Here is a 24,000-nt window from a genome sequence, read left to right as displayed (position 1 = left end):
CCTCCCTCTCCGTCTGTCTCTCTCCTTCAACACACCGCCCTCACCTTCCCAACCTCATACACACCCTTTGTCCTCTTTGATGTGACCACTTCATGTGGGTGTGGTCACCGAGCAAAACAGTACAGCGGAGAGCTCAACATCACGCACCTTCCTCTGCTCAGACTCTGAAAGATTAAACCAAAGGCACCTCAATACAGGGGCCAAGTTCACACTGCTCATTTCACAGAGTCTATGGACTGTCTATGGCGTGCCTCTCCCAGCACACACACACACCCCATCCGCTGGCCTGCTCCTGACCCCAGACAGATGCGCCTTTAAGGTTTGGATGACCGAGCGGAATGTAGGACGGAGTTGTGTGTACTATGTTACATAGATCGAGTCACACGCGGCCATACGGTCACACGCAAAGGTTGACGGACATCGCAACGAGTCACGTCAAAGACTTAAAGAAAGCGAAGGTGTCCCCAGAAGGACAGCGAGGGCGGCACTCTGACCTGCGACACAGTTGGAGCAGCTGGGGACAGGTGGGTGCGAGACAGGTCACCGCTGGGGCGTTTATGAGGTCCTCCTCCCCCACAGAGTCCAGGGAGATGGTATGTTGCATCTACTTGCCAACATGACCATAAAGGACAGAGTCCGGGTGGGGGGGGGGGGGGGGGGGGGGGGGCACCGGAGGGCGAAAGGTCATCCAACCAGGGGGCTTGGGCGAGGAGCCAGGCACTGGAGGGTCGGTATTCATGGATCGGAGTTGATGGTCCACAGGCTGAAGGGTCGAAGGGGGAGACGAGACAGTGTGGAGGCAGGAATCTGACCCCAGACCACCTGTACTGCTTAGACACAGCAAACACAGAAGCACCCGGTCAAACGAGACTGCGTCTGAGGGTCTGGGGTGGGGGGGGTCAAGTGCTAAAATAAATCACCTATGGAACACAAGACCAACATTTCAAGTGGTCAGACGTAAAGGCCGATTTTACGGCCTCTCGGCCCTGAAGGCACTGCTAGGATTGGCACATGCACCCAAAATAAGCATCCGAGACACTGGCTTAGCTTTCACTGGTATGTACGCAGCGTGACGTCCACCAGCAGGGATTAAAGGCCAGACTCCAGCCCCTGCTGTCAGACCGCTGCAGATTATTTCACAGCTCAGAAGCAGCAGAGCGTCTAAGCAGGACTGCGGAGTTACTCAGGGTGGCAGTCTAAGCAGGACTGCTGAGTTACTCAGGGTGGCACTTCAACAGCCGCTCCGCCACAGAACTCCACAAACCCCCCAGCACAAAATGTTATTATTCCTTCAAATGGACTCGGGATTTCCTAAAGTCAGACTGCGGATCTGCAGGACAGGCCAGACGGGAGTCTTTGTCTTTTTAGCCCAGCGTGCGATTGCATCATCGTGAGTCAACCTGGGCCCACACAGCGAGCGATATGACAGCCGCCTGCCTCTCCGCAGTGAGCGGGTATGTTCGGGAGGAGAGAGACCAGACACCAACACACACACACACACACACACACACACACACACACACACACACACAAGCGCACACACTGTGGCTGAGCTTGAAACTGAGCTTGGACTCGTGGAAAGCGTGTCTGAATCGTGCTATTCTTCACACGTTTGAATAATCTACTCACTGCCGTTCTGTGGGCTTTTAGACAGGGTTTCTCTGTGCAGCCTCTAGTGCACAGTAACCTTTTCATGACAGTCAGTGTTATGAAGAGACAACCCTGTTATTGATCACTGGCCTGGGGATTGGACGTTTATGTATTTAAAATGAAACCCTCAAAGATAATAAAATATTGCCAAGATGGCAATGAAAAAAAAGACTTTTCCCCAAAACCTCTGATTGGTGGAGTACATCCATACGTTGCACCAATCAGCCCTACCATTGGAGATACTGTTGCTGTGCAGAACAATCATGCTATCTGTGGCCAGCCTCCATATGTGGGTCAGCAAGAGCGGAGAGAATGTTGGTTCTTATGGAGCTGTGTGGACATCCAGAAGATCTGGACCAGATCTCCTAGTGGTCTTCAAAGCAAGGCTGTAACCATTAGGTTTTTCCCCCACCAGATCCCAGGCAGGGCACAGTCTGAACCAGGCCCGGTCCGATGCAGGCACATTCTGGAGAATGGCGCTATATTATTCTTGTACCTTACCTTACTACCTTAACTCATTGTACTAGCACCGTAACCACTACCTGAGGGACAGGCGTGCTTCACCAGTGCACAGCAGGTAACCGAGCTTATGTACGCAAGACCAAGGCAGGAACAGAAGAGCCAGAGCTCTGTGACCTCTACTACAGTGATATGAAATAACCTTTGGAGATTAACGTGCAAGATACATGAGAGGCTAGTCCACACCTCCTTGGACACACATCAGTTAAGCCAGCATTTGTCATTTAAGCAGTTAATTATCCAACTATGATAATTGAAGGATTTGGTGTCTAAGTAGTTGGAAAAGGGAATAAAGACTTCAGTCATATAGCTTTAATGTCAACTTTCTCACACACACACACACACACACACACACACACACACACACACACACACACACACACACACACACACACACACACACACACACACACACAGATGAATGGGCTTTTCTATCCCTGGAGGTACAGAATACACATAGCTGCCATGTTCTAAAATGCACAATTACACCGTTTCACATTTCTCTGACTGTGCTCATTTTTGGGAAGCCCCCTCCTCCCTTGCAAAAAGCACATTAGCTTCCACTGTTGTCAGGCCCATTTGTTCTGTGGTGGATAACAGTCTTCTGGGGATTACAGACTCTCAGAAGTGTTGTGGAAATGCAAACATGCACTGATAAGCCAGCAGTTTAAAAGCAGACCTACAGAATCAGTGAAACGACAGCGTGGCGTTTGCAGTGTGCCCTAATCCCCGGAAGACGAACAAAGAAGAATGGAAAAGAAACACAACCAAAACATTATGTTCTTTATCAAACGTTATCAAGCTCATCGCACTGATGAAGGCAAATGAGCCAATAGGGAATTCAAGGAGTTGTGTTGGCTAATCTCTAGAACGGGTTTCTGCTACAGACTACTGTTTCAGGTGTTCAGCTGCCAGATGTTCCACACTGAGGTGCACCATAAACCCCCTACCCCCCCCCCCCCCCCCCCCCAACCCTCACCCAGCCTTCACAAAGCCCTCACCCCCTACTGAAACCCATAGATAACGGCCTTGGGATTTGAACAAGGACGGCTATCGTGTTGCTAATAAGAGGCAGTGGTGCAGGACAGGCTGCTGCCCCGGCGTGTGCAGCTGTACCCAGATCTGGGAGATACAGAGCGTCTAGTCAGCACCGCGGGTCGAGGGCAGGACCAGGTGTGAGGCAGACGTAGAGTCCTCCACAGGAAACCAGGGGTGCGCGGGACCCAGCGGAAACAGCCGCAGCCTGGTGGCGCGTGCGAGCCGTGTCTCGGTGTGAAGGGGTTTTTTGTTCCCAGTGTTCAGGCCAGAGTTAAACATGCACAGTAATGTGATGTGGACGTGCGAGAGGGCTGTAAATTATAGCAAAAATGGAAGTAAAAAAAAAGAATAAAAATGCGATTTTGTTCAAATCAAAGCATACAGCTGTCTAGCTAACAGCCCTCTTTAAAAGGACAATGGTTTTTTTCCTCAAAGTGTGCCCAGTGTCGATTCATAAAAAAAAATAATAATAAAAAGTCTAAAACTTTCCAGACCTACGAATCTGGCCTCCAAACCCATAATTCAGAGACGGCTTGAGAGGCGGAGTTCACAGGAGTGCCGTCCAATCAGGTTCCCTTTACTGGGGCGGGGGAAAACATTTGCTGCTTTTATTATGCCATAAATACGATTTAGAATGCGAAAGAGTGCCGAACAGACACCGTATGCACACAGAATATCACTAAACTCTTTAAAGGACAACACAAGAACAAAACTATTATGATCAATAATGGAGTCTGAGCAACTTTAATCATCAACTCCCAAACTCAAAAATGGCTTCAGTCCAAACTGGCTAAGCAGTTTGAATAATAGGTGACATATTTCCTGTTACATCACGAGTTAGCCTTTACCCAACTTCTTAGCCTATAGCAAAACACTGAATGACATGATTTTAGACATTCAGTCATATATTCAAAATGTTGAAATGGTTGGCAAATGTGCTGGGATGTTCTTCATGGTGATGACCCGGAGACACAAATATGTCTGCAGAGACGCACACCCGTAAGGAGGCTGGATCATGCTGTCGTTTCCGATCAGCTCGTGTTCGTCATCTCCGCGGTGATGAGCCCATGAGGCAGATCCGCACAAGGCTGGGTGTTACGACAACCAGGACGGGGGCGGAGCCTAGGGCTGGCCTAGATAGGCTCTTTAATTAGCCTCTCCTTTCTGACCGCACCGCTCCATCCGCGCGCTAGAAGCAGGCCAGACAGGTGGCGGCTGAGAGACGCAAAGTCTCGTGGCCTGGGTCACGGAGCGAAGCGGCTGCAATGACAGCTGCTGGGGTGTAGGGGGCGCTAGAAGCTCTGAAGTCAGGACCTCGTCACATGCAGCCCCATGGAGGTTTATGCATAACGGAATCGTTTCCTTCGTCAAAGGCTTGGTGAGAATCTCAAATAATGGACTGGCAGGCCAACAAAGGCATTCGAGCTCCTTTGAAATACACGGCACATGCTGTAATAAAACGCCCAAGAACGACTGCAGCTCCTCGATTCTTACGAGCACACGGACGCGTCGTTAATGTCCAATCAGACTTCATCAGACCCAGCGGTCAGGCTTCAGAGTTCACAGTGCACATGCCTCAGTGCACACCATCGGACCTGGACAGGCAGGACTCGGGGTCAGGGACAACCAACACCGCAGGCTTGAACATTAAACACGAGGCTGGGTTAATACACCACTGTGGAGCAGCTGAACAAGACATCGATTATTGCACTTCATTTGAATCAATCGATTATTGCACGTGCGGAAGCTGCATCTCCCATGACCAATCAGGAAGGGCAAGCGTCCTGTCTCCGAGTTCATCGTTCAGGACCAGCGCTGGCGTGAAGCGCTATGGTTTCGTTTTCTGAATGATGCCTTTTCTGATGAGACTGTTTCAGGCCAATTCAGGTTTATTGGGGGCTTATCTAATAAAGTCAAACATCAGCCAGGGAGGACAACACTGTGGTGAGGAGTCTACTGCTTAAGGCTACTTGAAGAGCTGTGTATGGAGCTAATGAAGCAAATCCAATAAGAACTGAAGAACAAGCACCACATTTGATTCAAAACGGGCAAGAAGCAAGACATAAACGTCTGCTGTTAAACCAGGTTTTTAACACAAAGGGCTTGTTTGACACTGCCGTTGCGTGAGGGGAAAGGTCCAAATTGCGGGGGCGAAATCCAGGTGATGAAAACAAAGCCTTGCTGTGAATTCCACCCATTGTGTAATCAGTTCCAACTACGAGACTGGAAGTGATGTGAGGAGTGATGCGTGAAGAGTGAAGCATGGGGAGTGATGCGTGAGGAGTGACGCGTGGGGAGCAGTCACCTGTGCTAAGAAAACTCCTCAGGGTGTCTACGAATACCATTACGTGAGACTCACCAACTGTAGTCATAAGGGTGGAGAGACTGGTTAAAAAAAAACTAAATAACCAATCACTGGACACTAGAGTTAGATAACACACTGACAATCTGAGTAAACAAAAAACCATTACGGTAAGTGCTGTATTTAATTAAACGACTAAATTTACATTAACAAACTAGCTATTCAGTTTTGCCGAAAGTCGCCCGGATTAGAGACGTTTAATCTGCAGATGCCAGTCAGTGTCCCTGTCCACCCTCCGCCCAAACGGAGATTAAAAAAATGAAGGGCTCAGGTGTGGCTAAGTGGAGGTCACAGGCCTCTGTCGTGGGCGTGAAGCCGAGGGCTGGGGTGGTCACTCAGGCCCGTCTGACACCTCCGCCTGGCAGGATGAGGACACGGCGAGGCTCAGGGCAGATAACCATCTGTCAGGCCTGTGCTCGTGCATCTACAAGAGTGTAGTTAAGAGCGTGGAGGTTTCGTGGGACGCCAGCGCCGCTCCAGAACGCTGATAACAACCCTGAAGACAGATGTGCACTTCCTGAAGCCAGCGACCTTCGCTCTGGGCAGGAGCGCTGAAGAAGGAAGTGCATTTATAGTGATTGATGGGGATCAAACTAACAGCACAGTGACTAATGTTTAACTACAGTGAGGTAGTGTGGGAGTTTTTTAAGTGAAGACACGGAGGAAACATTTATTAAACAGAAGAAACCCATTTCTTTCAAAATGCAAGAAGCTCATTTCAAGAAGCTCAAAAGTTTCAATCTCCTCAGGATACAGACACCAAAAAAAGCCTATAAAAGTGGCACATAAACACGCATCCCAAAACCAAACAAAGACTCTGGTTGAATGACATGGGAGGTGCTTCATGACGTAAGCCACGAGGGACCTGCACGGCCAACATGACCCCTCAGCCAACCGAGAGTGAAGGTGAGGTAACAGCCCTCCCCTCCTAACCCATGACTGTTCCCTCCCCACGCCCCCGGCCACACCCCTCCACACCCCGGCCACACCCCTCCACGCCCTCTAACAGTTCGTCTGAGAGCTGCCCAATAAGGTGACAGTACACACTCCTCTGTCAGGATCAACAGTGACATGCAAATTAGCAAGCCGAGCACCTGTATATCGAACACCAGAATTTATTATAATGGGATCACAGTAGATGTTCCTATCTACTTTGATAAATTTGTTTATGGACACTGCGTCCTACTGCACATGGACGTCCGTCTGCCTGGGGGGCATTGTTCCCTGCCGCTGTCGCCTCTGGCGTTCTCATTACGGGTCTAGACCGGGTTTCCTGTAAAGCTGGTTTGAGAAAAGGTCTGTTGTTGAGGTGCTAAATTCAGCTGAAGTGTTGTGTCTGGCACAGAGGACGCCTTGTTGTTTTTCCTCGTTGCTCACACGCATGAGGACTGGCTGTGTCTGTGCGTCTTGTTAAGCACTGATGTATTAGTCAAGCTGTTAAAGGTTTACACACAAAAAAAAAACAGTGTTTCTAATTAGGCAGTCCGTCTAGTTTTGACACGCAGTGCAACTCACAGGCCCTGTCCTCCATCCTGAAGAGCACCAGTGTCAGTTTGTGTGGGTCCTGGAGGGTCCTGCTGGCAGGCACCGCTCCACGCTCCGCACTAGTAAAACTGATCGCAGATCAGCTGCTGGAAGCCAAACCCTACACTGTAGCTTCGTAAGCATGCTCTGAAACTGCCTTCAGGTCAGCTGAGGCTATATTTCCCCTGGCAGATGGTCGGCCCAGGTAGGGAACAGGCAGATGATCCTCCCACTGTGCAGGCAGAGGAAGCAATCTGGCCCGAGCTCCGCCTTCGCCGAGCTCCGCCTCCCCTGAGCTCCGCCTCCCCCTGGCAACATCCTACAGCCAAGTCCCAACACATGCTGTCCTTGAAAGAACAACTCGTTCTAAAACTTGTATAAACAGAGAATGGAGACACGTTAAATGAGCCCTGTTGAAATATATAAATAAATAAATAAATGCACCACATGTTATAACACACAGCTCAAACACAGTTTGACGCATCTGTGATTTAAAGTAGAAATTTTCATAGGAACATCAGGGTATGCATAACTGACTGACTGAACCCACAGACCATCATCACAAACCAACATCCAGACCCACAGCCAGAGCCTCCAGACCCAGAAAGTGGCAACCTGAACAATCAACCTGGTCAAACGGAAACACCGTCATATGCTGTATACTGTAAGCACTCCACACCATAACAGTTACACTTCAGCAAGCACCCGTGCATGCCGCATTCACTGGGTATCGTTCTTCGGTTAGGCCGCGTCTTCCACCGGCTCTACAACCGTTAAATTTAGGGGACCTTGATGGTCAAATTCAAGACCAGCACAAAGTTGGGACAGTCCAAGTTACACTGCATGACCACAAAACTACAGAAGGCATGGTAACGTAACCAAACATTGTAATGGTAATGTACAGTGAGACGTAGCTTTGTCGCTGGGACGGCAATGCACGGTAGAGTCCCACACTAAGTCGTCTATTTGCTCTCGATCTCTGGAGCGTCTCTGCTCCGAATAAAGTAGGCTGAGTCTCCCCGTGAGCTGAAGAACAAACCCTCCCTGATTCGGGATGTGGCCAGAGGCCACCGACTGGCCTCCACTAATAAACATTTAATTGTTCGTTTGTGTGTGCGCATGCGTGTATTAAAACTCAGAATTCTAGAGTCAAGAACAGTGCTGTACAAATAAAGATACCAAATAAGGATGAGGGGGCTACGTCACATGGGATGCTCACGCACGGCTGGCTTTGCTCTCCCCCCGCTCACGTGACCTCACGTCTGACCGACCCCCCCCACCGGCTGCTCCACGGTGGCTGGCCTGCGCCAGTCCCGCTGCTAGAGTTCTGGGTGCTGCGGGCGGTTATTAGGCACTTAAGCGGCGTGGAGGCGGGGAGCGCGAGCTCCTAACAGCGCAGACCGAGCTTGGCTGCACGCCAACAGCCTGGAGCACCAGCACCTTCATCTGGTTCAGGTTATGGGCGACGATCACGACCTCCACAATCATTTTAGCTTGTTCGCTTGGAATTATCCTGCAGGGAAACACTTAAGTGCATTTGTGTGCTGTGGCGGGGGTGAGCTTGGTTTGTGAGAGGGTGAGAGGCGGTCTGCTCTTCACCAGGGCCTTTCTGAAAGAGCTCTCAAGATTCGCACGGATCAGACCTCAATAGCAGACAGAGTGGAAGCAGGACAAGGGTCAGACTCCAGACAGGGTCAGACTCCAGACAGGGTCAGACTCCAGCAGAGGTGAGCAAGACAGCAAGTTAGCGATTGGGTAAGCACAATCACATGGCACGGGGTGAACGGCCAGGTTCGTCAAGTCTAACGGCGTAAGAAGTAGTTACTCATTATCCTCAAACCCACGTGAAAAAAGGGCTCGTGGACTCCTGGACTCTCAATTAGGAGCCCTGACAGGGAAAAACAAGAGAGAGAGAAGAACTCACCTTTTTCTGAGGGCTGAGAAAGCCCAATCAGAACACACTAGCAGAAACCCACAGTCGACGTCACAGTCATAACCGTCGCCATGGCCCCTCCCCAGTTCTGACCAGTAAAACAGGAAGAAGAGGAGAACAGAGCTCGAGAAAGGGACCGTGATTAAGCGTCATTTAATATGTGCGTATTGTACGTGATATTTGTTGTAGCTCGGAGGCTCATTGCACGGCCGCTAAACCCCGGGAATGTTCTGGGAGAGGCGTGTGGAGGCTTCTGATGTGGCCACGGGCGTCTCCGCCCATGCAGGCTCTGAAGCAGGAAAAATCACGAGCACCGAGGCTCTGGGTTTGGGTGTGTGTCCACACACACACACACACACACACGCACACGCACGCACACAGACCATGTCAATGAGTGTCCTGTTTGGATGGCTGTGTCAGTGGGCCTCAGGTGTGTGTGTGTGTGTGTGTGTGTGTGTGTGTGTGTGTGTGTGTGTGTGGGTGTGGACGATAGCATGCTGAAGACTGAACACGTACACCCCGACACGAGAGGCTCGGAGTTCGCCTGAGGCTGTGACGAAGGCTTCAAGCAAACAAAAACAGACCACAGGGCCTAGACGTTCGCGATCATTGCAATTACGACACGCACAAGTCAGGGCCCGTCAATCACGCCCGAACACTCCGGGGACATTCTGGCCCGCTCTTCGAATGGAGCGGCAAGACGGTGCACGGTGCCTGGTGCGCGAGACCCCAGCAAGATCCGTTTATCTGCGTATATCCCGCACCAGCCATTATGCATCCAAACTGAGAACCAATGTGATCCAAGCCCAAGGTCTATGCACAGGAGTGAACGTGCTGAATCTGACACTGATGGATTTGGGGAGGGAGGGGGGGGGGGGGGGGGGGTTCAGGCTGTGTTCACTTAGCACCAGCCGCCTGGGGAGAGAGACGCAGTGAGTGATTAGAGGGCTGCTTTGGAGGGACTTGAAAGCGGAATGAGTGGAGCTTGTGGAGGTTTTAAAAAGCGCTACTGTAGGCCGCCTTGCTGAAGCATCAGAGGGCAAAACATACGCACACAGCCAACGGGAGCTAAAGAAAGACTTTCTGATCCGCCTCAAACCAAAGGGAAAGAATCCAGGGGGTAATAGTCATCTTAAGAGGGTCAGAAAGATCACTGAAGATCACAATCACTTTACCTCCTTAGAAAGGATTAGGATAGAGTTTTTAAAGCACTTAAAATTATCTTTCTACTAGGGTATTTGTCAGGAACGCAAAAAGCTCAAACCAGCAAGAGGCGGCGGGCCAATGGTGCCAATGGTGCATGACCAGCTGGGTGGGGAGTGGTCAGGAACGGACTGCGATCCAAAATCAAAACCGAGCTGTGCACAAAAAGTACAATAAAAAAATAAATAAAATAAAAAATAATATACTATATTATATATTATATTAGCTTGCTCTAATTTTCTAATTAGCAATCCAGGTAAAATTAGTGGAATCTACACAATCCAGGAAGCCTGAGCAAAATCCTGTTGAGGACTTTTAATCGCGGCACCTGGAATTGACAGCACTAATATATATATATATATATATATATATAACCATCTTTGAGCAAAGCTGGAGATTCCAATCTTAGCAGTCGATCTACAAACTTTCCGAGCGAGAGCATTTGCGGTGTGGCGTTGTGACGAGATTCTTTCCATCTTGCGTGCAACGGAGCGCACGCGGTCCACTGTTGTCAGGACAACGCGGTTCTGTCCCATTTCTCCCATACGCCCTAGTTCACAGCCAACACTCCAGAGTGTGCACTCCCCGCCCCCACCTCCATCTCTCTCTGTGGCAGCAGAAGACCGGGGTCCCACTGAACAAGACCCAGTCGGCGCGCCTGGCCCTCTGCTCGGTCCGACACCACCGATTCACCCCTGCTCGCTTGGTGGGCGGCGGCCTGTGAACTCGATCACCGCAGCCCCGGCCCCACGCACAATGGCCCGAGTGTTCAGACGACACGGTAGCTCCATCATGTCCGGGCTGAGATCCACAGCAGAGCAAAAATACCGCCAAAGCTTTTGTACAGATATCCACACACCCCCATTCAGCAACGAACATGGAGTGATTCTACACTCGGGGATGGGGGGGATGACAATCTGAGTGGCCTCATACACAAGAAGAGAGAATGGGACTCTTATTTTGTCTTTTTTTGCCTGCTTGGCTCCAAGTTTCACTTTTGGCCTTCGGTCTATGTGCTGCTTGGGCACATCTCTGTTCTGGGAATATTTAGAATAGAAGATTTATGATAAAATGTCAACTAAACTGGGACGGACCAGAGGTAAGCACCAACATGTTCGGCCAAGGCTGAAGCTTTTCTCCATCTTCAAGTTACCACTGAATTATTTAATCAAATCAGAGAATATTTATATAATTAATGACCTTGCGACAAGCAAGCCAAGTGACGGACAAGAGGAAGACGAAGACAAAAACCTGAAGGACTGGTCGTCTGGACCAAAGATCTGGACCATCTCTGCGCTACGACGGGTGACTAGATGAAGATGGTGGAGTGTTTGAAGCAGGTAAACACGCAACACCACCACGAGGCCGTGACGCTGGGAGTGAGCGCCAGTGCAGGACACTGTGCGGGGTAATAGAACACCCAGACCTGTCTGACACAGTCGGCTGGGGGGGTGAAGAAACTGCCGCTTTTTTGCCCCTGGCAACACCAGAGACCCCTCCCCCCGTCTCCATAGAGACAGGACAGTACGGCAATGCGAAGCAACACGCGCATGCAACGGGCTGTAATACGGTCGTCACGGAAACCTACAGGAGAGGGCGTAGAAGATGGAGACGGCCGCTGACCGAGGTAGCCCGTCTCCCCGCTGCCGTGTCTGGAGGGTTAAGGCCCTCGCACGAGTATTTACACCAGCGTGTGAAACCCGACGCCAGCGCAACGCCGCTGCTGTCAGCCACAGAACCCCGCGGGGTCGTGGCACTCCGGGCCGACCCACGTGTAAACAGAGCTTCTGCCTGCCGTCACACGGGCACACGAGCGCTCCTCGCTGCACACGCAACACCACCCAACGGAAAAATAGCTGGGATGCTTCTCCCTCTCGCTCACGGTATGTCCCGCCGTCACGACGCGCCCCTCCCCCACACACCACATGATTCTCCCCACCAACACCCCCGCGGAAACCAGGGCCCAAAACCACAGAGAGGAATAAGACTCCAGATAATCACTTAATCAACAATTATTTGTTTAAAAATGAGCGCACGACTGATCAGAGCAAGGGCAGGTCACAACGGCGTGACCACACAATGGGTTCTCTCATGCTGGTGCGGTCCAAGGCTCCATCCGCTGCCCCCACCCCTGCGAGAGAAAGGTGGAGTCACCTCCACCACTTCCGTCATCATCTTACCGTACGTTTTTTAAAGAACAGGCCGAGCTATACACCTCTCTTGATGATTTTTGTTTATTTAAAAAACAAACACACAACGCTGTTGCTATGGCAACAACACAAGCACCACACTTCAATGAATGAATAGTTGAGTTTGCTTTGTGTGTCCACCCCCATGAGAGGAGGGGAGGAGAGCTTAGCTCGGGCAGAGGCCGCTGTATTTCTGGGAGCTGGGAGGATACCACCCCCCCCCCCCCCCCCCCCCCCCACACACACACACACACATATATAGTGGGTGTGAGGGGTTTAGTGGGATTCGATGGCGTGCCACTACACGTGCACGTCAGAATGACAGCAGCAGGAGGCCCTGCAGCAGACAGGGTGGAGGGGGGGGCAGAGGGGGGGATGGGTGTGTTAAATAAATCATCAAAGTCTCTCCCTCAGATCCTCACAGACTCCAAACACCAGTATCGGGGTATCGGGGCCTAGACTTGGCCTAGATATTAACATGTAAAACAGTTCAGAGAAAAAGAAATTATTTAAGCCTTAGGTACAATAACAGTCCCAATGCGTTTCTTAACTCTCTTTCCCCACAAACACACACACGCGCGTGCTTTCTGTCTGGTTGCCATGGCGACTCCCGCATGCCCCGGAGATTTGCAGCGGGAGGCGATAATCCCCCCCCACCTGGCCGCGCCGTACCTGAACACAGTCGCAGACATCGCCAAGGCGACCGTGGGCACCCGCTAACACAGAGAGACAACACAAAAGGACGCGGGGAACGTGGTGAAACAAATCTACACCAGGAAGAAGAAAGACGAGACGCTGTGGGAGTTACGGCCGTGTAACGGAATACGACGCAAGAAATGTGACCGCACGACACCCGAACCATCATTCATAAAGAACTACAGATGAATCTGGAGGAACGCGCACACAAAACAAACGTGGATCCTCAGGACCGGGCGTAGCGGGACACGCGGGGCGTAGCGGGACACGCGGGGCGTAGCGGGACACGCGGGGCGTAGCGGGACACGCGGGGCGTAGCGGGTCGTCTTGGCTGCTTCAAGCTTCCTCAGACCCCCCGTTCTCTGTGCTGCGTGATGCAAAACCACGGCAATCACGGCTCCGTCATCCCATACGTTAACCGCACAACGGTGCTTAGCCGCATGCTGAGCCGTCAACAAAATCCACAGACATCAAAGCACCAACGGTCTGTTTGGGGCCAGTCTGCAAACATTGTTTTGTTATTTTTCAAGTTTCAACTGCAGTTAAACTCACACAGCTACACCACAACCTCCGCCTGACACTTTCCCTGAATAGTGGAAACACTGAACAGCCTCAGAGTGGCCCCTGCGCACGCACGCACGCACGCACGCACGCACGCACGCACGCAGTCCCTCTGTGAGGACCACAATAAACAAATAACCCACCAAAAATTTAAAAAGAAAGAAGTTTGCATGCAACGGTCTTGGAAGAGACCCAACACAGCATTTCTCTGCTTGGCATTTTAGCTACCGCTCTCCCGCTGAAACGAAAGAGGATCCACTCAGCACCGTGCGTACAGCAGAGAGGGCAGCATGCAAAAGCGGAAACGTCTAAACGACACTCGACCGGTTTTGATGGTGTTTTCCATGCCTGTACGGGTTATCTGTAATGAAGCTGATGTTTTGGACGGCTGGATGGACACTGAACTCCCAGCACAAACAGTTCATGCTAATGGCCGAGCAGAACCTGCTTGATAAGAGACTTAATGTCCGGTAATTACTACCATTCACACAGGCACATGGAGGCCATTAGGACTCCGATCTGGGCTCCCCGCTCGGATGACATCAGATTATGTGCCTTCAATTGTAAAGTAAAAATGGTGGGGACTTGAGAGGGGGGAGGGACAGAGGGAGAGAGAGAGAGAGAGAGAGAGAGAGAGAGAGAGAGAGAGAACTGGGGTAACTGGTATACATCATTAAGCTTTAAAAGGGGGTAAAGGCCCCGTGATGTGGTCAACTCAAATTAGAACCTCGCCCCCTTTTCATTAGTCCAAAAGGCCTGTGGGATTTTCACCACATAAACCAAACCGCTCCTGTGGGCAGCGTTAGGGCGGCGTTCTGCACCCAGCGCGGTCAGGCGGTGTCCCTGTCAGTGTGGTGGAGAACTTACGGGACCGCTCCTCCACCACTGAACATGAGAGGTGTGGGTGCGCGTGTCTAAAAACGGCTTCACGCCGCTGCCAAACGGCATTTGCACCACCTGTGCACCACCGTCAGACCGGGAGGGCAACAGCTCCACAAGTTTGGGTGTGGTCCGCACTTAGCACGAGCCCCGCCCCTTCCTCCTCATTACCACGCCCCTTCCTCTCCACGCCCTGCCACACTACAACTGATTGGCTGCTTACCTCTCGTGCTTGTGGCCAAATCGGCCACTTTCTGGAAGGCATCCAGGAACGTCACCACCGCCACCACCGTCGTCCTGGAAAAAACCACAAACAAGAACAACAGGTAAACGTAGTTATCTACAAACACATTTAAACACACTAACACACACACACACACACACACACACACACACACACACACGCTATGATGCTGATGTATTCCAGTGAATCTGCTCATTTAAGCACAAGTAAATCATTAAAGGCTACACAATGATTTCAGCGCGAAAACTGTCTTATGACCTTATGACCTCCTGTGACACATCTGCGCAGACACACCGTCAGGACTGCCATGGGAAAACACAGGCAAACCTGCGTGGCAGGAAAGGGAACGTCCAGCCCGCGGAACGGGCCGCGATGTCCGATCACATTCCCACGGAGGCAGGGACACGTCATACATGAGGGGTCACGACAAAGATGGCGGAATCAGAATCGACGACTCGCAAGCGAACTCTCTCTCGAGCGCACTCTCGCACAAACGCACCGCCTCCCTCCTGCTAGCCGAGAGGGCCACCTTCGCATGTCTGTCCACCGGCCGTCCTGTTCCCCACACGACACCTCGTGCGAGATCAGGAGAGACGGCGGTGACGGAGATGGCAGGACCCACACGAAACAGACACGGATGGATGTGGGCGGTGTTCCCTGGAGCATCCTGCTCCTTCATCAGCCGTTACGCGGGCCTCTGGGCCCGGATCTTTTCTTTCTTGGCTCCGGCTAACGTTCCACCCCGACGCCCGGCGCTGATGCCAAGTTTCTCAACCCCTCCCACATTACAACACAACCAGCAGGTTTTCAATCAACCTGGTGCCATTCAAAAGGCCTGTGTTTTCAATGGGGCGGGCTAACGTTAGGCATGCTTCCCTAACGTTGCCTAAGCAAACACACACGCGCGCATACACACACGTGCACAGAGACACGCACATGCATGCCACACAGTGTACAGAGGAAGCCAATCTCCCTCCCCAGTTCTCTGTCTATTATTAGATCAAGCAGGTAGCCGTGAGGCGTGAACCACGGCCTGAACCTCGTGTTCTTGCTCAAACGTTTCCACCTGCACGGTCCTCTGAGCCTCCAGCTCAGGATTAACGCGGGCTTATGAAAGCAGGAATAACGCGGGCTTATGAAAGCAGGATTAACAACGTAGCTCCAGCTTCGCACAGAGGACCCATTGTTTTAAGCTAAACGCGAACATGGTCAGGCAAACACAGAACAAGACAAACTTGAAGTATGAATTAAATAAAGGCAAAAACGCCAGCCTGGAACTGAATCAGCTGTACTGTAGGTCATCAGGACAGCAGAAAAAAAGATATTTTTTTAAACCTCCGGAAAGTAAACCAGGGCACAATCTGGATCATGCCGGTTAAGATCATACAGGAAGAGAGCCTTGATATTTTAAGCAAAAGAGACGTAATCTCATGGCTAAACCATCTCGGCAGCTTTGAAAGCGGATATGAGGGCCAAATTAGAGAGCGCTGGGCCGGCTCGTGCCATTGGCTCCATCCCATCATGCAACTGCAGCTGCACACCAGCCAAGAAAGCAACAAGGCCAAGGGTTTACGTGTGGGTTCACGTGTGGGTTCACGGGTGGGTTCACGGGTGGGTTCACCATCAGTGCTGTCTGAGCAGCCGAGACTCACACGCATGTTTGATCTCTTTGTTACTTCAGAGATAAGCCATGAACAACCGCAGCAGCTCTGTGGAATAGACAGGCCGATAGAGCGCAAATGTGGTTCTGGTCTCAGTTTGGGACGGTCTGCCGGAGGCTTTTTCACAGTGAGCAGGATAACGCCATCGCGGTCGTGGTGAGTATGTCCTTCGTGTTCCTGCTGATTCACACTGATCAAACAGACCTGCTCGCGCGACTCGAGTGCGCCCGCCGTTCCTTGGACAAACAGAGAGAGCCACGGGTGGGCGGGGGAGGGGTAGGCCTGGGGGCGGGGCCACGTGCCAAAAGGCCCTTCAAACGCCTTCGCTACGAGCCCAGCTGTGACCGCCGCGTTGGCGGGCTTGGCACAATGCCCGCTGGGATGATGATTAATCCTGACGAGTCATATCGTCTGTTTCAGGATGGATTACGTTTTGGATATCACGTAACAAAAAAAAAACTTTTCTGCCCGAGTTCCTTCGCTGTTAGCTTATAAAGCATTTGTGGCGATTTGCAGCAATACCTCCGTTTCGCTGGCATTTAAACTTGGGCTGTGAGTCAGAACCCCACTTAGACAACGGCTTGAAAAAAGGATCCACATTAATGTGCCTAAACCAAGATCAAATTCCAAACAGCGGTTTGAAAACACAGATGGTGTTAGACTGCAAGACACTTTCGTGATGAGCTTCCACGCCCCAGACATCCCAAAGGCAGCTACAGCTACTGATAACTGGTGAAAAAGGACAGGAAGAGTCCTCACAGCTCCATCCACACTGCTGCAATACCGGAACACTGAGCCCCAGGGATGTACAATATATCGTCCGCTGCTTGGTATCACGATACTGGCATTTGCGATTCTGTTATCGGAGAAAGTGGCAGCATGCAAGTGACTTTTTTTTGTACTGCATGCCATGAGAATACTGATCAACCTTCAGTTCCAGATGAGTCTTACATGGCTGTAATGACGAATCACTCCATTTTTGATGTAAGCAATTTTAAATAAGGCTGGCCGAACATTAATTATGTTGCATCAGTGTGCTTTTAATATAAAAAAGGCATCACAACTGTATATTAAGTCACATACATAATGCATGAAGCCTTACAGGCCCCTGTGACTTCATATTAGGACACAGTAATTTTATAATAAGCCTGGTCAAGTCTGGGCACCGTATGGCTATTTAAATTACATGTAAATTAATCCGTGGCAGAGAACAGTGGCATAACATCTCGGCAGGCGTTCAGCACTGACCCGAGACCAGCCTGCCCTGCTCTTCCCCCATATCCTGATCAGGACTTTCACCACAGGAGCCCTGTTCCTGGGACAGTGCGGACGAGGTCATGGGGCCTGATGTGTGTGACTGGAGACGGGTGATTGGCAGCTTACCTGAGCTGACAGTGCAGCTTTCCTGCTTTGCTGATGAAATCTTCCCACACTGGATAACTGGCCTGTGGAGACACAAACAAGGCCACTCAGTCAGTGGAAGTGCTGAGTGGGTAAGAAAACCTCCACGCCGTTGGCTGTGAGAGGGGACGTGTGGGAACTGGCACAGCCCAACCGTGGAGACGAAACAGGACTTAAAATGGAATCATCCACAGTTTGCTACTAAAACAAAGCCATCATCGCGGTCAGTCAACATTATTACATTAACATCGGACAACAATGACCTGTGCAGCAGCTCGAATACCCTGTGGTTCATTAAGACACACCCTAAATCAAGCCGAAGATGTGGCCATAACGTACTACACGGCGGTAACGGAGCTGGAACAGCAGGATGAAGTACGTGCAAGACACGAGTCATCAACTCCGTTATGACACGTACCCCAGCGGTGTGTGCTGTACACATATTACACAATGGCCCATAGTGGGATAAAGTTCCACTGCCTTCATGATGGGATAAAGTTTCATTGAACTCCATTGGACCTCTGGGAATTACCACCCCCCCCCCAAAGAACAAACAAAAGATGATTTCAACTTTCCCTGCGAAGCTACCTGACAGAAGAAAGAACGACTGGAAGTGGCTGTTTGTGTCTGTGGCTTCAGGAATGTGAGGCCATGCAATTCAATCTGCTCAAGGGGGGCGAGACAGGGAGGGAGGAAGAGAGCGAGAGAGAGACAACATAGAGAAAGACAACTGGGCCTGCCGGGGGGGGGGGGGGGGGAAGACTCTTTTGTAATGGTGTCCTGTTATTTGATGTGTACATTGGCTGCTGATCTGAGAACAGTGCGACCTCTTTACACCACGCATTAGACAACCTTTGGTGAACCATAAGCGGGGTAAACGCGTCCCAGATCAGCACCTCCCAATCCAGTCCACAAGAGACATCCAGTACACATTTTTACTCCAGCTCATCTTCCTGCACAGCTGAACCAAGTAGGACATTCAGTGTTGTTGACAGCACGGTTCTGGCCTGCTGGGAGACACAGCAAAATCATGGACCGACTCAAAGTCTTCGAGGACTACACCAAGAAACAAACTGAGAAACACAGGATTTATAGTTGGTGGGAACTACACTTCTGTAATGGACAGGGATTGAAATCCTAATCCACGTGAAAGCCAAGATCTTAATTTCCGCACAGAACAACAAAAATGAGAACAGGCAGACACCTGATCCCAATACAGTGCTCCCAGTCTCCCGTTCTTAGAGAATGTAGGCCCGGGACTCTTCGCAATAACCTGATGAATATTTCAGGAGCTTGGAAAGCAGACCCCTGCCGGGTTATGCAAACCACCGGCGACAACAATGGCACGGCGCTACACAACAGCGAACCCGGGCTGCATCGCTGACTCACTTTGTGCCTTTTTTCCATCCGGGACCGTGTTTATTCATTTTGCAATGACAGGGTGAAACTCTTTTAATCATCGCCATGGCACGCAAAATTGCATTCACCCTGCTCGGGAACGATTCTAGAGATATCTTATGACCACAAACATGCACCGCAAACAGGGGGCGAAGACTTAGAGCTCAACGGCGAGCACAAACCACAGTGAACTTCCGAATAGTTTTTCAGATTAAACAGAAAGTTGGTTTGGTAATTAACAAGAAAAAGCAAAGATTAAAAACTACGTAATGCAACGTGCATGTTAAAACAGTCATATAATCCTGAACCAACACGCCAGGCGATTCTTTAACGAACAGAACACCACAAATCCCAGCAGTGCGTGATTAAACCAAACCACGCGCGCTGCTGTCCCGGGCACTCGCGACAGCTGCCGTCCCACCCCGTTTAGCCCACTGGGGTTGGGGGGGGGGGGGGGGGGGGTTTAGAGTTTAGTCCCGTTTAGCCCCATTGGGGGGGTCCAAGTTTAGCCCGGTTTGGGGGGGGGGGGGGGTCAGAGTTTAGCCCCATTTAGGGGGGTCAGAGTTTAGCCCCATTTAGCCCCATTGGGGGGTCCAAGTTTAGCCCCGTTTGGGGGGGGGGGGGTCAGATTTTAGCCCCGTTTAGGGGGGTCCGAGTTTAGCCCCGGTTAGCCACGTTGAGGGGGGGGTCAGTTTAGCCCCGTTAGGGGGGGTCCAAGTTTAGCTCCATTTAGCCCCATTGGGGGGGGGTCCGAGTTTAGCCCTGTTTAGGGGGGGGTCCGAGTTTAGCCCCATTTGGGGAGGGGGGGGGGGTCCGAGACCTTTGGGCTCAGCGGAATACCTTCATCGGTTTTCTTGCTCCACCGTATAAGTGCGCTTCCAGACTGTGCCCCGTGAATCTAGTTGAATCTAGGATCTAGTTCATCAGCGTCTGGACTCAGATGTTGGTGATGGAGCTCTGATCACAGCACTACACAACAGGATCTCTGAAGACTAGTGTCTACCTTGTTCTGTCCCATCATTTAGCTAATATCAATACGTGTGTGCTTTAATTGAGTTGATTTAATTTGTATAATTATTAAACGCTTCCATCTGAGGTGATGCTGTTGTGTAATACGGCTTAACGTCCCCAGATGACCAGGAGATCCCCAGATAACAAAAGTTAGCTCGGGTTAGTCAGCTAGCCAGTTACTAAAGTCGGAAGGAAAACTAAAAATAAAAGCATACTGGTGCAAACTGAAGGTGGAGGAGTTTGAGCTGTACCTTCATGTCCGCGATGATGGCCTGGAAGAGGCCCCCGAGGGCGCTGCACTCCTTCTCCAGAACAGCCTCCATCTCCCAGAACTACCCGGTCAACCCGGGCGGCGGACCACGTATCGCCTTATCCCGTCCAAACCCGGCGAGACCAAACCCAGCGAGATCAAACCCGGCCGGTGTGTCGGTATGTGGCGGAGACGCTTGACCTGTCGCGGCCGCGGGGGAGGCGCTGCACGGCGGGATTTAAAGCCCTCTTTCTGCCCCGCAGTGGAGCTCGTCCCATAACTCCGCTCTAATACACATAACTGAAACGAAGAGGTAAAACAATAAAATGCTCTGAACAGTTTTAATTCTCCGGACCGCGCCGCGGAGCCTTCAACAAGTCCGACTCTCGTCCTATTTCGTCTCCCGAACAACAGTAAAGCAATTCAGCAGCTGACAACACTGGGGCGCGCGCCTGCTGTGCGCGACACCCACAAGCGCGCCCACGCGTCGTAACGCCCCGCCCCTGACACGGTTACGGCGGTCGTGTCGTCGAGGCTGCCTGGTCGAACTGGTTCACTGTGCTGGACGGAAATGACTAATTGTCAATTGAGCAAATATATATGAAATCACAAATTAGTAATACCGAATGCGTATTTCATTGATTTCTGTCTGGGACATTTCCAAATGGCTCTGTGCACTATAATAAAAGATAGTAGGCCTACATATTTATTGTCATTGCACAAGTACAACGAAACCGGAGTTTGTAATTATTAACATTTTTATACTGCAGTTTAATCTTTCTTTTGTAATCTTTAACCCTTCTGTAAATGTATAGATCGTTTCAATTTCACTTCAGTGCGTCATTGGCAATGTAGCATTTTTCATATCGTCTAATAACTATAAGTTGGCACCATCTGGTGGTACGAAAGCGATACTACATTCAAAGCAACCCAGAGACCACTAGTTTGTAGCCCTAGGATGCATGGACGACCAATACCCCCTAACTTCCATGGGTGGGGTCAAAATAGACCCCAATTAGATTCAATGTGTTTTTGCAATTAATTAAAAAAAATGCTTTTAGTTTTGGTTAAAGGTGATTATATTTATTATATTTGGGTCTACAAAACATGTCCAGATGGACAATATTCTGGATCCTCTACATCTGAGATATCAGATTCTGAGTCAATCCCACCGATGGACTCTTCATCCCATCCGTTCAGGATCATATCTCCAGAAAGGTCTCCGGGTATCCTAGCAGGCCTCTGAGTAGCCATGATAAATGTCTGTGCATTTATATGTAAGTAAAAGCACAGACATGCATGTGTGCCTGCACACACACACACACACACACACCCCATTCAATAATGATATAATTGGTTACCTAACAGGTTAGCTTTTATTACAAGGAACCATGAATACAGTGAGTCTCTACATAACAAACACAGTAATATCAGCTAACTTACTAAGCTACTGTAATGGTAGCTAGCTAAGTAATCCAACTAACACCGTACTAACATTACTACTAACCTTATTTTGTAGTTAGCTAGTTAAAACCCTCCCAGGTCTATTGATGCACTGGTGCGTCAAAGATGGATTTTAGACACGTCCAAGTATTTTATTTCTATTAATTTTATTAAATACCTGTCTACTTTGCTGACCAACATGTTACTCTATGACAGAAAAGGCAAATGAGTTGATAAATGAAGATAATACCCCTCCTATCGTCCTTGGGGTCAATTTGTCCCCACTGAATGTTTATCATTCAAAAAAATAGTAGTTGACTTTTTTCTTTTGCTTCATATTTCATGACAATTTCTAATTTGATGGGGACAAGTGATAAAGCATAAAATTGTCATGAAAATATTTTTTCAATGTGCTGAACAAATATTGCACGCAGGTCGTCCTCAGGGGTCAATTTGACCCCAAGCTGTTTTAGCTGTTAAAACTTGTCTATCAGTGTGTGTGATCTAACATGACCACACCTGCAGGTGCAGTTGATAGATCTGAGTTGATGTATTTTGTTGATATACTTCCCACAGTAGAAGTATTTCATGTTTGACTAGTATCATGTCCACACTGTTTCGCAAATGGGTGGATTTTCATGTTGTTTTCATACTTTCATACTTCATATCTCTATAGAGCTAAAGTTTACAGTGGGCATAAAAACCTATTCCATGTTTTCACTAGTATTTGACATGTTCTTATTATCCTTTTTCTGTCTCACAAATGCCCCCCCCCAAAAAAAAGCACACTCAAAAAACCAAAAAAAAAACATCTATTATTTTCTGTTGGTGGCGCTATAGTAAAGGCCCTATCCATCATCACCAAAACAAGACTTGTGGTCATTAATGTTGAGAAGTAAATTTGAGAAGATATATATATAAAAATTCAAGATTTAAGATTAAAATTTAAATTCTATTTTAAAGGTTTGACCTGATGGTGGCGCTAGAGGACAGGTCAACTCACGGATTTTCAAGGGGTTATTTATGTATGTAACAAATAAACAAAGTGCCTGTACCAAAAAAAGTGGTCAACAATGTTCTGTAAATCATTTTCTGGAGGTAAATATCCCTGGGGTCAGATTGACCCCAAGGACGAATCATGTTATTATATTTGAGTACAATAATACTTATATGTATGCTCCTGGTGGTGGGAATGCAGGCATCAGATGTGTAAGAGGGACAGAAATTGTATCCTGACAGTCACAATTGTTAAAAATCAAAAGTTCCCAAAGCAAAGCCTTGAGATTCTGTATGAAATGCTTGGGGTCATTTTTGACCCCACTTATGGAAAACTGGGGTAGTGATACAAAAACTGCAATTTCTTAAAATGTATAAAAACATTTAAAAAAATTCAAATGGCCTCAAGTCACAAACATGTTTTATGAGGAATACCTGGAATATGGAAGCGTAAAAACTTTTCACTTCAGAGATTTTGAAGAAAAACATCCCTCGGGGTCACTTTTGACCCCACCTATGCATCCTAGGGTTAAGGTTACAGTAGCTATATTTCACCACATATTTAAAGTGTTATTTTCTAGCTATTTTATACAACGGATCTATGTATTATTTTTGTAGTTATATTACTACTATAATTAAATATAATTATAAGCATTCCATACTTTTTTTACTTTTCAACAGTAAATATACTGTAACTGTTTAAACTGGAAGTATTTGTCAATCAAGAGTTAAAAATATGAAATGCTTATAATTGTACGTCATTATACCATATAAACATCTGACAAAATGTTCTAAAAAACGGAGTCATCAAACTTTGTGAAAATGTTGTGCCATTCTCAAAATGTTTGGCCACAACTTTGTGGAAATAGACCATTTGAGTTCCTTTGTTACAATTAATTACCACTAGAGGGCAGCATAACACCTTATGCTAACTGAATTGACAGGCTTCATGATGCTGCATTTAGGACGTGCCAGGGCCCTATGGAGAGATATGGGGCTCTGATATTATGGCTCTGGACGTGCCTAAAACCATTAAAGTCAC

At 49.3% G+C, this 24,000-nt stretch overlaps 1 protein-coding gene across 6 annotated transcripts in view; it reads right to left on the bottom strand.

Moving 5' to 3' along the window:
- Positions 1–21,023, bottom strand: part of LOC143473448 (protein MTSS 1-like) — a 45,795-nt gene extending 24,772 nt beyond the window's left edge. The window contains exons 1-3 of one of the 6 annotated variants that reach the window (XM_076970451.1): positions 20,521–21,023; positions 17,843–17,904; positions 14,778–14,851 (exon numbers count right to left, since the gene is read on the bottom strand). In XM_076970451.1, coding sequence (XP_076826566.1) covers positions 14,778–14,851; positions 17,843–17,904; positions 20,521–20,592 — 208 coding nt within the window. In that variant the 5' untranslated portion in view covers positions 20,593–21,023. The remainder of the gene's footprint in view (positions 1–14,777; positions 14,852–17,842; positions 17,905–20,520) is intronic. The other 5 variants (XM_076970454.1, XM_076970452.1, XM_076970449.1 and 2 more) reach the window with 5 other exon arrangements.
- Between the last annotated feature and the right edge of the window lie 2,977 nt (positions 21,024–24,000).

The sequence above is a fragment of the Brachyhypopomus gauderio genome, chromosome 13 (genome assembly GCF_052324685.1).
Source record: "Brachyhypopomus gauderio isolate BG-103 chromosome 13, BGAUD_0.2, whole genome shotgun sequence".
Lineage (NCBI taxonomy): Eukaryota > Metazoa > Chordata > Actinopteri > Gymnotiformes > Hypopomidae > Brachyhypopomus > Brachyhypopomus gauderio.
This window is presented reverse-complemented; position numbering and strand designations above follow the sequence as displayed.